At 32.3% G+C, this 16106-nt stretch overlaps 1 protein-coding gene across 3 annotated transcripts; it reads left to right on the top strand.

Annotated features, from left to right (window-relative positions):
* Window positions 1-3618: 3618 nt before the first annotated feature.
* LOC147066111 (BPTF-associated chromatin complex component 1) lies at window positions 3619-13361 on the top strand. Of its 3 annotated transcripts, none has more exons than XM_085955200.1 (5): window positions 3619-3731; window positions 4010-4101; window positions 8393-8494; window positions 8600-8783; window positions 12970-13361. In XM_085955200.1, the coding sequence occupies exons 1-5, from the start codon at window positions 3711-3713 to the stop codon at window positions 13075-13077; spliced, it is 507 nt and encodes a 168-aa protein (XP_085811326.1). In that variant the 5' UTR covers window positions 3619-3710; the 3' UTR covers window positions 13078-13361. The 3 variants fall into 3 exon arrangements, with proteins under 3 accessions (XP_085811326.1, XP_085811327.1, XP_085811328.1); XM_085955201.1 differs by having other exon boundaries at window positions 8600-8794; window positions 12970-13178; XM_085955202.1 differs by lacking the exon at window positions 8393-8494 and having other exon boundaries at window positions 12970-13178.
* The last annotated feature ends 2745 nt before the right edge of the window (window positions 13362-16106 follow it).

Here is a 16106-nt window from a genome sequence, read left to right as displayed (position 1 = left end):
TTCATCGCGGGCCGCAGGTTCCCAAAAATTTTCAAAGACAACTCGTTTTTTTCCCCGGATGGTTGGAATTTTGTGGAATGAAGAAATATCAGTAGATTTCATAAAATATCAGTAGATTCAGTATAATGCAAAAAATATCAAAAAATATCAGTAGATCTACTGACATTTCAGTAGAAATGGCAGCACTGGTTACCAGACTAATTCAGTCAGTCGTCGCTATAGGATTTGTTTCCCGAATAGACCAAATGTCAATTTTACAGGAGACGAAAAACAAATTTCACTGTCGTATATTTTAATATCAGTAGATGTAACAATCATTCTTTCTATACTGTATGATTGCAACATTATCTAAGAATAGATTCCAAGAATAATATACTGGTATAAATCATTAAATGCACAGAAAATGCGTTTTATTTACAAGTACTCACTGTGGATATTCGGGAAATTTTTAGCGCTCTCTCAGAATAATGGATATTCGGGACAAAACATGGACGTTCGGGATTTAAGACCGTAGCGTATTGCTGCACGGCCCACAGATTACTGAGTGGTCAAAAAGTACGCGCCTCAAATGTTATATCTATTTACACGATAATTGATAATAATTACCTCTACTATTTAAATACTTAATGATCGTAATTATCCAAGTTCGTATGTAATAATAACACGCGGCAATCGCTTTTTTCGGTTTTTTTTTCGGATTAAGTAATAAAATAGTTTTTAAGTAATTAACTATTTTTTTATTGGAAGAATATTTCACAAGATTTAAGAATGTACCATTCTAATAATTGAACATACTTTTAAATCACTTCTGAGAAAATATATTATAAGGTATCTTCTACTTCAATTACTAACCGACGTCACGGTCATTTCTTTAATATTTTATGATGGTACTTACTCGTACTTGCTAACAATTTTATATTAATACTTTTTCCAAAAAAAAAAAAATCTATTTATATATATCTGTATATTATTATATATATATATATTTCTATAATTGACAATTAAACTTATTACAAACCACCAAATAAATATTATATTTATCTACTATTGTAAGGAACAACAACACAAAATAATAGCATGTATAAATTAATTACCATTGGCTGCTAATATTAGGTAGGTACCAATATCCTAAGTATATAATATCCACCAAATAAATAGTTACTAACATACATATTAAATTAAAATATTAATTATCAGCGCATTCAAAAATAAATAATAGCATCGCCTTTATTTTCATAGCAATACCTAGATTAAAAGTAAAATAAAGACAAATAATGTTTGATTAATATTAATTTGAAATAATAATTATTTTTTACGTCATAGTAGTTGCCGGGTCATACTGTAGAATTCATATAACCGTTGGGATTTTGTGTCATTTATCAAAACAAAATGCAGTTATTTAGGTTGAAATACTCACTTCCACAACTCTATTGTAAGTTCAGGGCGAACTGGTGATGTATCAGCTATGAATGATCTCTTCAAATTTGATGAATTCACTATTAAAACAATAGTAACGTTAAAAACAATATCAATAAGACGAAATTTGAAAGAAGTCTCCAGACGGCGGAAAAATATGAAAGTGGGCGTGATTGTTTTAGAGCTAGACAGCGTGAATGTCGGAGCGAGATGCACGGCGTGAGCGCGGTTTGATTGGCTAAAGTCATATTCGGGAAATAAACACTCAGCCAGAGATATATTTCGACCGAAATTAACTTGGATATTCAGGTACGAATAGTTGGACATTCGGGAGAAAACCACGGAGTAATTGTAACTTAACATGGCGTATTCGGGTTTTTTAAAAAAATATCTCTGTTCCTAGATAAAAATATATTGTTTTTATAAATGATTTCGGTAGAGTTCGATAAAAGAAATTGAACTGCATTAAAATGTCGATTTCGACAAAAATGGATATTCGGGAAACAAATCCTATAGCGACGCAGTGTTGCCAACCGTACATAATTATAGTACAACACTATAATTTTCAAGGATTCGAGACGAAAAATGTTCCTGTACTATAGTTTTTTCAGAAATACTATAATTTTCACCCTTTGTATTATAATCAAAGTAAAAAAAGATGGCAACACTAGTACTATATAAATAAATTATAGTATTTGGGGAAAAAATATAGTATGCGTTGTCATCTGTTGAAAATGTAGGTATAGGTTTTTTGTTTCTCAGAAAAAAATAACGGAGAATTTGAGAAACTCCGAGACACTTTTTTATTTAAGTACCTTTTCCGACCAAAAATACTTACTAAAGAATTTAATTTTTTACCATAGTCAAGGGATTTTTTTATGTTTTTCGAACAATTTTTTCCATGTCTCCAAATCTCCTTTATATCGCGAAATGATAGTACTTTGCACCAATTTATCAAATGGAAATATCGTAATTTTACTACTTTTTACAAATTTTTTCCGATATTCAAAATTATAGTATTTTGGTCGTACTATACCTGTTTTATATCGTACATAGTACGCGGACCAAAATTATAGTACAAATACTATAATTAATTATAGTACAAACCATCCATAAATATAATAAACGTAAACTATAAACAGAACATAATATAATAGGTACGTCATACAAGACCAAAATAGATGTAATAATTTATAATAAATAGCTAGGTACAAGTACTATTTATTGATTGAAGCTTTATAATAATGTTATTTTGACATTTGGAATTATTTGGCAAATGCATAAAGCATGGTTAAGTTGGTAAACTCCACAAATATTAACATCGCTCAGTTGCCATTCGGATTGTCTTACTCGCGCAATGGCGTAATTTTTATGTTTATTGTGATTACTTACTCGAGTGCAGTCATACATGGTTTATGGATTTTAAAACTAAATACAATTGGCTGCTTATTTACTCATTGTGACAGTCGTATTTTTATGTTTTCTGACCATATATTATAATATACGTCTTCTGACGCTATGGCAAATTGGGATTTTAAAACCATATCATTTTAAGATCAACGTGGTCTAACTAATATTTAAAAATAAATCGTTGGTATTTATATTTAATGTGCAGTGCAGTTGAATTGAATGTTCGGGTAAAAGCAGTACCTATCAAAGGCATTTCGTCGAACGCTTTCAATCGGAGGCAGTGTTGCCAACCGTACTATAATTATAGTATTTTTACTTTAATTTTGGTACGTCCGCGTACTATGTACGATTTAAAACAGATATAGTATGCCCAAAATACTATAATTTTGAATATTGGAAAAAATATCTAAAAAGTACAAAAACTTCGATATTTCCGTTCGATAAATTGGTGCAAAGTACTATAATTTCGCAATATAAGAAGACTTGGAGAACTTGGAATAAAAAATTCTCGAAAACTATAAAAAAATCCCTTGACTTTGGTTTGAAATGAAATTTCTTGAATTTTTCGGTAAGCATTTTTGGTCGGAAGAGGTACCAAAAAAAGGGATCTCCGAGTTTCTCAATTTCAAAAACAAAAAACCTATACATTTTCAATAGATGACAACGCGTACTATATTTATTTTATTCCCCAAAAAATACTATAATTTTGGAGGCTCTGTACCATAATTCCATTTTGAAAAGATGGCTACACTGGTCGGAGGAATAATTAATTATGAATTATCGAATTATGGCAACTTAGCGGCGTCGAAAATCAATCTGTCAAGGCCTAGCTTGTCATTATTGTTTTGTTTTATAAATTGGAGACAGTATAAATAATATATGCCATGAATAACTCTGCAGCAAAGGTTTGGAATATATGATACCCTCTTCCATTTAAAATATTTTTTCCCGGCGGTATATTTGACAGATACGCTCAGCAGTCGACGACACTAAACTTAACCTATTGTGACAGTCATAATATAAACCGGGTGAAACACTGCAGCGGCTTTGGGATGCAATTAAATATACACATTCTATAATTTATTATACACTTACCATGTACAGTCGTCTGTAGTTTATTTCCGTTAAATTTGCTGTTATACTTACCGCACTTTATTTTTAAAAGTTACTTCTCATTTCGTAGGTAGGGGAAATATTTACGGAAGCTGGCGCAGCATTTAACAAACTAGCAGAGATGACGATGCAACTACATCCAATGGCTGATTCCCCAGCTGGGTATGCTAATATGTGTTAGATTTTTAAGTAATAAAGTTGTTTGAGTCTATTGTACATCGACTTACCTATCGAACTATCCGTCGCTGCGTTCAATAAAAACTTTCAACTTCCACTCTTTGATACAGTGTTGTGTTCAGATATTTCTAACTGTGTTGACGTACCTGTAGCAATCATACCACTTAGCATTACAAGGTTGACACACTTTGATATTCATGTTTTGTTGTCAAAATAAAAACAGAGTGGCGGAAGTGATTGTTAAGATTTTCTCAATCATAACCTAGATCAACAGCGCCTATTATGATTCATTTATTTGCGAGAATGACCCTTGTAATGTATTGATTTCATTTCTATAAATAGTAAGGACGATCCATAACTCGCCACTTATCTCGAGTACGTCACTCGACTCACTACTCCACTCGAGTCCGTCACTTTTGACTTGGCTTAGCAGTAGATCGGTAGTCATCACTACCAGATCGCGGCTCGGTCTGAGCACGATCTCACCGTGATCACTCTACACCGACTCTACATCCATCTCCACTACTGCTGCCTCAATCAACTCACCTAACTTCACGTCATCGATCCCCAAATACCTGTTATAAAGAGAATTGAAAATACATACTTATTATAATCAATAAATAAGTTAAGCAAGTGAAAACAGCTTGGATGCGTCCTACATAAACCGTCTATAATCTTTGCCTAGCTACTTTGTACAATTTCTCCATATTTCAGCTCTGTTTTAAAAATGTAAATAAAACTTGCCTATATGCATAGTAGTGCATAAAGGGGCAAAAATTACAATGTTGAAAATAACATTGTAAAAAAATTTTAGTCATTAATCAAAGACAAATTAACTCAGTCAAAACGGTCTTGATAAAACTGCTCACACCTCTATTTTAATTACATGATTACAACAATAATATACTTTATTTATATCAATTAAATATTCCACCGCTGTCTACTCCTATATAGTTGTGTTTGGTCCTGCCAAAAAGTGGAGGTTTATAGTTTTTGTTGGGCAGAGTGATGTGACTGACTGGTAAGCTCTTGTACAATAAACGTAGTGTTTTAGATAGAGCTATATAATTAAGTATTAAACATTTAGACGAGGTACCTGGCTAGCCGCGTGATGGCGAGAGAGCAAGACTACATTTTATCTAATTATTGTGATCTGACTACACATGTTATGCCTTTATTTTCGTAGTTGACACTAGAGGTGAGTTGGAAATACTGTCACCAGTTTGTGTACTCAAGTCTCGGATGAAACTACCCATACTCAGTATATGTAGCCCAATAAACTTGTGATGATTTCATCGCGAGTCGCTCGCCAGTTGGTAGACTTTCAACACTATTGACATTAAATGCTGGCGAGCGAGATAGCACTTGAATATAGGTATATTTTAATTTATTAGTCTATTGCATTCCAATGAATAGGTCATAAATTTTGTGTCCCAGCACAGTGGTGAGATGAAGCACAGGCTTTTAAAATAAAAAAAAAAATCACTTATTCATTTTTGTTAACAAAAATATTATAATTTATAACCAAACAGAAAAACTCGTAAATTTAAAATGTGTTTAAAATTTTATAATAAATGGGACATTTCGAAAAGCAGAGCTCAGTGTATTTTTAGCGATTCTATTGAAGCCGATATTTCAAATACTAATATGGAGTTGGTTGTAGTTCCAGTTGAGTATGAGAATTATGTCGCATACGCACGCCAAACGCTCTATATAGTATTCCAAATACTAGTAAGTATTTTGGAACAAGTTTCGATACTAATTATTTTTTATACAGGTAGTAAGTAGTCTTCAAAATCAACCAGTTTTCCCAAAGTAGCCAGTCCACAAAAAATAAAAAAATGAGATATGACATAGATCAGATGTGAGAAGGTTTTCTCTACGTTCTGCTGAAAATAGCCAAGCCGCAAAAAAATTATTCTTGAAATAAAATACTATTTACAATTTTACATACATTTTTAATATCATGTTGTTGCTAAGGTGCCATTATCTCAGCTCGACATTATTGTGGACTGGCTACATTCTGCATAACTACGTTCAATTCACACCCATTTTTGTTAAATTACCTCAGGTATATTTCAATTCGAGATATCACCACTTCATGGTAGTAGAGAGTAAAGCTTCTCCTTTTTTTCCTAGGGGTCGATCTTGGTCGCTCAAGCAAACTACTCCGCTCTCCTTCTTCAGTTAATAACTTTTAATGCTCGCAAGTCATCAATTAAGCCACTTACTTTATGGCCATCCCACACTCATTTTTATTCTGGACCATTAAAAGTGAGGTGGTTGGTCATCCATACATGTGATGTGACCGGCCCATCATGGGTGTTAGGTTTTGATAAAATTAACATCAGACTTATCAAAAGGGTTATAGAACGGCTCTATATTACGACCGTACACCCTGGATAAACGTCAGATTTCTTGTGTCAATACTTGAAAGCATCTAAGCGAGATTTTTTGAGCATAGACAATCATGGAAAAAAACCGCTATTATATGGCAAAAATGCTATTATAAGCGTAGACAATAAGTACAAATATAAAAATCATTTACAATGTATAAAATTCAATCATTTTAAATTAATAAAATTCGCCGTTTTCAAAAATCAGTATAGCATAATAGAGTTCGCCAATGCATTTCATATAATTTAAATAATTATAAAGTAACCTAAGACATTCGTGCACACACCAAAGCGAATTATTTGCAGCGAATATTCACCAATCAAGCTCGTATTGGCTTACGGGAAAAAGCACGCGACGTTCAGATTTCGGAAGGGAATTAAGTTATTATCTAACAAAGTTCAATATGGAGCGCTGTGATTGTTTGACGTTTCGGTATCGAGCATTCAAATAATATATCAATAATTTTATATTATCATTGATACAATTTGTCTCTGACACTGCCATCCATTCGCATTTACCCCGTCAAAATAACCCAAAAAAAGCACCCGCATCGATATGGAAGGTCCGGTCAAAAGAATCTCAAAAAATAGCCAAATATATGACAAATTGATGGCTTTCATTGTATCTTTTGATCCCCTGCGTGAATAAATGTTACGTTTGTTCATTAACTGTTCATCACTAATCAAAGAGTAAATAAAAGCCATTCAAGACATTTTCACTCGTATTTCTTATTTTATTGATTAAATTTGAGTCGGAATTATCTGAAATAATAACAATATCGTTAAGTTAACACGGCTAAATTTTATATAAAAAATATTGTTATCTATAACGTTATTTTGAAAAATGTTCCTTATTTTCGCATACTTACCTACCTATTTAGAGCGTTTTTATACGAAGGTTTAAGCACGAGTATCTTTGTGTCAAAGGTTACTTTATAATTATTTAAATTTTATGAAATGCATTGGCGAACTCTAATAATATGCTATACTGATTTTTGAAAACGGCGAATTTTATTAGGTAATTGAAAATGTTTGAATTTTATTCATTGTAAAAGATTTTTATATTTGCACTTATTGTCTACGCTTATAATAGCGATTTAGCCATATAATAGCAATTTTTCAATTATTGTCTATGCTCAAAAAGTGCCGCTTAGATGCTTTCAAGTATTGAATAAAAAAATCTGACGTTTCCCTGCGGTGTACTCTCGGTAAATAGAGCCGGATAATGTACATCTGGGTGCTTTTACAAATGAATGAAATGTGTGAAAAAATTAACATACTTTACGACATTAACCAGCAAGTCTGATATTATAAAGTACTGTGCGAAAACATCTTCTTTGGTAAGGAAGCGCTGTTGGCGACTAAATGGGAGGAGCTTGTTAGTTTATAATGGAAGTGCGGTTAAAAATGAGAGGAGCATGTTAGTATACAGTTTTAACATGTAGCCAAGATGTTTTTCGCACTTTATCTACCCATAACAAGTCAGATCTTTGGTTGCTGCAAAAACTTGACTTGTTGAGGTTATTGTTTTATATTTCGATGTTGTGCAATAGTCGTTGGAAACGAATGAATATTCCACATATTGCATAATGATTGTATTTTAACGAACTTACGAATAGAAAGTTTGTTGAAATGGATTGGGCAGAATATCAACCAATTTGTAAATATTGTGGAAGATTGGATTGTGAAAGCACACCATTGAGTCTTTGCAATAACCATAAACCTTGCCTTAATATAGGTAGATTGATTGGTACTTTATACTAATCATGTCATAATGGACATGTATTTATTTGCGCATTTCATTCATCCATATCCTGGCATCAAGTCGTCGACGTCCAATCGTTCTAGACCCATTTTATTTATACTATTTTTATCCTTAGGAGTAAATGGACAGACGAAGAAATTGAGATGCTCCGCACTTGTGTTCATCACTTTGCAGATGATCTGAATAAACTCAGCCAACACATTAAAAATAGAACAGTGTAAGTTTACATCAATTTGACATTAACTATGAAGTAGTCTTACTGCTGAATATCTCAATTTCATCGTCACTACAAACATTAGTTAAAGGTTTAACATTTTTTAAGGTCTCAGATACGAACGACTCTAAAGAAAAAGGCATTCGAGGATGCCGGTATTCCTGTAAGGCAGATTGTTGCTGTGAGTAATCAATCACAAGGTGGGCAGCAAGTTTCTCAACCGGTCACTCAGATGGCCTCACAGAACCAAGGTCCGCAGCAGCAACAGTCATTAATGGGAAAAAGTGCTGAGGTATACATGAGGTAGCGAATAATTACAAAGCAAGCGGGTCAAATGTATTGTTTTTACTCACATTATTTATTTTAAGCATGATAATTTTGTAAATGTGTAACTACTATACTAAACCACTTGTGGCAATAATTTGACTAATGTAATACATGGGAGATATCTAAGTTCACCATATCGTCGTTTCCGTTGCAAAATTGTATATCTGCAAAATATGAGTTTTTTACATTTTTGTATAATTAAAACCGCAAAAATCGCCTTTACACACATGCAAAATAACACAATTTACAAAAATTGCATTTTCGTTGAAATTATGAAAATCTTTTTGAATTGATTCAAGTGCCATACATTTTTTAAACTGTTTTATGCTCCCCCGAAAACTTGAGATTTTGCAGATATACAATTTTGCAATGGAAACGACGATATTCTTTTTATATTGGCTTGTGAGTTACTTCTTTAAATTCATTAAAAACTATTTTTTTTGTAGTTCTATCAGCTATAAATTATGAAAGTTCTTAGAAATCTCCTATGGAAATGATTATTCTGAGTTTGAAAAATAATGCTTGTCTAACTGTTTTAAATTTGCCTTTTCTCTATGTATTTAACTATCTGATTTTAATGTGCTAACATTGGTTTTATACCCACAACTTAATCCCCTATTAATCGTTGATTCAATATATTGGTGCGTATATTTTCAATAGCTATTTTGCTAATAATCACATACAGTATGTGAAGATGATTGCAACAGTCTACATAGGAATGTTCGATACAGGAACCTAGATGACTTGTAAAATCATAATGACTATAATGTGTTGAAGCAGTTGATATCGATTAATCCTTTCCACGGGAAGGCACACCCGTTTGTGCCCTCATTAATTGGCCAGCATGTTATTTAAATGTGGTAATTAAATGCTCCGCGGTCAACAATCAATTATCAAACTGAATGCGTATTAATTAAAATACACAGAACTTACATAGATAACACAATGATTTTTATTGTACTTTTTTCTACATTATATTTTTAACAATTACCCATTTCGTTTGTTAATATATTTTCAGCTGAGATTAGTTGATATGTCAATTGTTGTTGCCGATGTGGGTTAACTATTAAATTTAAAATGTAAAAGGGGAAAATAAAAGAATGATGTGTTATTTATTTCATTATTCTGGGTTTCTGTTAAGACATAAAAATATTAGGTCATCCCATAAATAATACGGTATCAACTTTGGCCAATAGGTGTCATTTTACATTACGATAAAGTCAGACCTCGTACGGCATATCCGCCATATTCTCCTGACTTCGCACAATCAGATTGTCATCTTTCCTGCAGTCTACCTAACCATATTAATGGAAAATGGTTTAGTACAGAGACTAATGTGCAAAGAGGAGCTTGATTTTATTCCTCACCTCAAAACGCCAAGGAATTGAAAATTTCAGCACAATATGAGAGGATATCTAAAAAATGGACAATTTGGATTAAATGAATTATTGTATTAATTCAAACATTAAAATACTGCATTATTTATAGGATGACCTATTATACTGCACATAATTTAACAACATTTTGTCTGCCAGGAAAATCTTCAACTGATTAAAAAAAAGAATACACGAATGGTGAAAACCAGTCCTAAATATCATATTTTTTTTTGGATTAAGTACATACCTACTGTTTATTGTGATTTATTAAAATTAATATAATGACTAAATGTGTACCAATAGTTGAAAATTGCCTTGAATGTCCAATGACTTGAGTTTTTTGAACCGATGTGCTTTATTCAATTTATTTCTTTTAGTTGTGAATGAAAATCCTTCCTTTTACTTTGTATAATAAGTACCCTATGTGTATTTACAATGATTAGCATGTGACATACTGTTATTTCCCGAGTTTAAATATTTTTATGTTGGCAATATTTTACCATGTTATGTGTAATGTATTCAGGGCTCTATGTTACGACCGTACTCCCTGGATAAACGTCAGATTTCTATATTCAATACTTGAAAGCATCTAAGCGTCACTTTTTGAGCATAGACAATCATCGGAAAAAATTGCTATTATATGGCTTAGGCGCTATTATAAGCGTAGACAATAAGAACAAATATAAAAATCTTTTACAACGAATAAAATTCAAACATTTTCAATTACCTAATAAAATTCGCCGTTTTCAAAAATCAGTATAGTATATTAGAGTTCGCCAATGCATTTCATAAAAATTTAATAATTATAAAGTAATCTTTGACACATAGACACTCGTGCTTAAACCTTCGTCTAAAAACGCTCTGAAAAGGTAGGTAAAGCCTCAATTACATTGAGCTTCTTTACGAGCTGTTTATTGGCGAATTTACAGGCATATTATAAATTCGCCAACAAACAACTCGTAAAGAAGCTCAATGTAATTGAGGCTTAAGTATGCGAAAATAAGGAACATTTTTCAAAATAACGTTATAGATAACAATATTTTTTGTATAAAAAATTTCCGTGTTACATAACTAAACGATATTGTTATTATTTCAGATAATTTCGACTCAAATTTAATCAATAAAATAAGAAATACGAGTGAAAATGGCTTGAATTGTTCTTATTTACACTTTGATTAGTGATTGTTTTTATAAGATAATAATATTTATCCATAGTCAGTATTCCGTATTTAATTTATATTCATTTAATTAAATGTATAATAAATAAAACAGGCTCCAGTTTATGATATTTATTATTTCGCTTCCACAAACAAATGGCCCGGTCAAATAGCCTCGATAAAACGGCTCACACTGATTGAAATTAAACGTCACTGGTTTTCATTAAAATGCCACTTTTCCTACTTAAAACTTACCTTTCGGCATAATATACATGAAGCGTGTTATCTTTCATATTAAATATTATACCAAACTAACCTCGTATTTTTTTTAATCTTAATTTTCTCGGTAATGCGTTAATACGGAATACTGATTATGGATATAAATATTACAATCTTATAAGAACAATCACTAATCAAAGAGTAAATAAAAGCCATTGAAGAAATTATAACAATGTCGTTTAGTTAACACGGCTCAATTTTATATATCAAATATTGTTTTCTATAACGTTATTTTGAAAAATGTTCCTTATTTTCGCATACCTACTTATCTATTTAGAGTGTTTTTATGTGAAGGGGCTCGCACAAACCAACGCGAATATTCACCAAGTACCCCGTCAAAATATCCCAAAAAAAGCACCCGCCATCGGTACGGAAGGTCCGGTCAAAAGAGTCTCAAAAAAAGCCTATGCCGCTGTAATGCTCTCTACTTACCTGTTGTTAATGAACAAACGTGACATTTATTCACGCAGGGGATCAAAAGATACAATGAAAGCCATCAATTTGTCATATATTTGGCTATTTTTTGAGACTCTTTTGACCGGACCTTCCATATCGATGCGGGTGCTTTTTTCGGGTTATTTTGACGTGGTAAATGCGAATGGATGGCAGTGTTGGAGCAAATAATTGTATCAATGATAATATAAAATTATTGATATATTATTTGAATGCTCGATACCGAAACGTCAAACAATCGCAGCGCTCCATATTGAACTTTGTAAGATAATAACTTAATTCCCTTCCGAAATCTGAACGTCGCGTGCTCTTTCCCGTAAGCCAATACGAGCTTGATTGGCGAATAATTCGCTTTGGTGTGTGCACGAATGTTTTAGGTTACTTTATAATTATTTAAATTTTATGAAATGCATTGGCGAACTCTATTATGCTATACTGATTTTTGAAAACGGCGAATTTTGTTAATTTAAAATGTTTGAATTTTATACTTACATTGTAAATTATTTTTATATTTTTACTTATTGTCTACGCTTATAATAGCGTTTTCGCCATATAATAGCGATTTTTTCGATGATTGTCTATGCTCAAAAAATCTCGCTTAGATGCTTTCAAGTATTGAACATAAAAATCTGACGTTTATCCAGGGAGTACGGTCGTAACATAGAGCCGTATTCAGTTTTAATAACAAAGGAGACATTATTTTCATTTCTCTTTTTAAATGATTAAAAATAATCGTGACTAGTGGACAATTTAGTCACTGGTATATTACTCAGATCATATGAATCTATAATATACACTTGAATTTGTAGTGTTATTTATTAATATATCAATGGGAGTTTCCATATTCTCCTAAGTATTATTCTACGAATATTAAAATTTGTTTCAGGTAACGCTCAATATGTTAAATGCACCTGAATCAGAAGTAGATGTAGAGGGTCTGTCAGCAGATGTCAAACTCGAATTTGAAGCTGGGAATGAAGAAGTGACCGGCTGACATTTGTAAATTTATGTAGTATAGGATAATTTTAACGATATTTTACTTCATTTTTACCAGCATGTTCAATTAAGTATAGGAAAATAAAAATTAAGTCACATATCCTGTCTTTTAATTGTATGGTTTGTGGTATATTTTTCTTTTGTGATGTGAATACATAGCTTTAAGGCAGGGTTCCCAACTGGTTTTTGATTAGGAGTCTACTTATGATTAAGAAAGGAGAGCAGGCACAATTTTTACAATGGAACACCCAAAATGATTTCTTTATTATATCATTGCCTTAAACAAGTTTTTGAATTGATTCAGCTATTTACATGATTTTTTGCACCATGCAGGTACCCATATTTTTTTAAATTTTGATGAACACTATAAATTGTAGAATTTTGCTGGAAAATGTAAAAGAAAATACTTTCTATCATAATTTTATTTACAATATTTATGAGGAAAATAAGGTGAACCATTAGGAAGATTTGTTTTCCCATAATTTGGTCTCTTAAAATTTCTCATGGTCACTGAGACCAAAACATAAAAAAAATGATAGAATTGTACTGAGCTACATTAATTCGGTCACCAAAATCTTAATATATTATCAAATACTTACGTAATATAGCTATAAGTTTATATTTTTAACAGATTTGTTAAATGTTTATTTACCATTAACATGATTTTTTTGTTTATCAATATTTTGCCCATGGGCATAGTGTTAGGAATCCCAGATCACAAAATAAGAGTAATTTTAATTTACTAAAATGGCGAAATCAAAAATCTTCTGTTTTAGTTTAAAATTGACCATGACAGCGTTGTCACTATTAACACAAAATTTAGATAATTTTATAAATTGATAATATATAGCTATTGATTGCATGTATGTATTTTATTTTACAAGACATGTACTAAATTTAACTGATAATGAATTAGGTATGTATTGCAAAAGAACAAAATCTAATATGAGAGGTCTCTTATGTAATATAATTATATATTTTATCAAAAGAATTAAGTTGTAAGCGCACGGGTCTTCTGCGCAGTTTCAATTTTAAAAACATTATTTTAAAGTTGATGACAGATGAACAAAACAAATGAAAATATGATTGCTGTCATTGGTATTTAGCATTGTAAAAATGGTTATTAATTTTATTATATTATTGTGGTTCCTTGAAATAATGGGGAATTTTGCAAAACATGAAAAAGACTTATTTATTGGGTGGTTTTAGAAGACATTTTTGCCATTTCGATGACTTCATTACTACTACTACTACTTCACCCTGTCACGCGCCAGCGTTGGGGCATATTGCAAACACAAGTTCGCGCAACTTCCCTCGGTCCATCGCCAACTCTCGCAATGTCAGACATCCAGCGCGTAGGTTGCTTTTATAGTATCTCTGCAGGGTGAGGGACAGTCGGCCACGGCAACAATAGCTGAAGTTGACTTCTTTAATTAATACATAATTGTGGAAATAATTCTTTTACATGAGCAAGACGTTTTTCTTAGCAGTGGTAAAAAATGATGATGGACTTCAGTGGCGCACCCAGGGGGGGGGGCAAGGGGCCCTGGCACCTCCCAAAAATTAAAATTATCAGAATGATTTTAAACATTGAAATTGTAAGCCAATAAACTATAGGTACCTTTGGGCTTAGACAAATAAAGACACGGCAAAAAAATGATTTGTAATAATTCTCCAGCACCCTTTTTAGAAAAATTTCTTAGATTTTAATTTCTGATACAAAAGTTTCGAAACACTGATGTCAGGTTTTTTTAGAAACACAATCCCTAATGGAACTGTCAAAAAATTCTCGGTGTCCACCCGAATTCCGGAGTGGTGTAGGTCATGGCTGGGGAGAGTTGACAGAGCTCTAGCCTGAGGGCCCGGGCTGTGGGGGGCCCGGCGTGTCGGCTTGACCAGATAAGTGAGATAAACACACATCATAAATTAGCTTTAATAGTAAAAAAAGTCACCTGCGGCGCTATTATACTTCATAGCCTTGAACATTTTCAATTACTTATATAATTGTGCAATATATTTTTTGATTATTATGTGTCGATACTCGACAGCTCCATTATTAAAGTAGATGTATTAAAAATCGCCAATAATTCACTGTATAAGTACCCTTAATTTGAACTAAAACACAATTTGAAGAACGTTAATGTAGTGTTTCACACTACCTTTAATCTTAGCGGTAGGTAGGGGGCCCGCCAAATATCGTAGCCTGAGGGCCCGTTTCAGGATGTGGGGACCATGGTGTAGGTACACCGATTGCAACAGACAAAAGACGGATAAACGAGAAATTAGGCTGTGAAGAAGAAAAAGATCCTATAGACTAATTCACATTCTCCTCCTTGGGCCCCCCCCAATGTTAAATCCTGGGTGCGCCACTGATGGACTTAATTAATAGTCTAATCGCTTTGCTTATACAGTGTGTATTTCCTGTTTGAATATGTCATGAAAAAAAGATTGCCAGTTTTACGAAACATTAAATTTGTCTTTAAAATAATAATTAGTAGTAAGTTTCAATGCCCACGGTGGCGGAGGGGCTTACGCGTCAGTTTATAATGTCGTGGGTCCCAGGTTCGAATTCTGGGTCTGACAAATACACATGTTTTTCAATTTGTGTTGGAGTCATACTGGCGTATGCATATAACAGCTAACTGCATTCAAGCTATTTAATGCAAATTTGCATGCATAAACCTAAATAGACTCGGTTGAATAGTGACGTCACGTCTCTGACATAATACGCGTCATGCCGAGACTAATGTTACCAATTTTTAAATTGTGAATTGGTGTAAAAATGTCCAAACGGTACCATATAAATTTAATAATTATAAATGAATAATTATCATGTACTTTAAATAATTTATTAGTTATGACATCATATTTATTTTATACTTCTAATAAAAATATTTATTTAGGAATCGAGTGGCCACACTTTTGTCTCGCAGCTAACTTCATTTATGTTATGAGATTAACTGCGAGAATTCCATCCTCCTAATGTACTGAAATGAAATGAAAACGGATCTAATTATTATCATTTAT

This window comes from Rhyacophila brunnea, unplaced genomic scaffold (assembly GCF_057557595.1).
Source record: "Rhyacophila brunnea isolate RB1 unplaced genomic scaffold, BYU_Rbru_1.0 scaffold_5, whole genome shotgun sequence".
NCBI lineage: Eukaryota > Metazoa > Arthropoda > Insecta > Trichoptera > Rhyacophilidae > Rhyacophila > Rhyacophila brunnea.
Note: the sequence above shows the minus strand (reverse complement) of the source record. Positions and strands in the feature narration are given on the sequence as shown.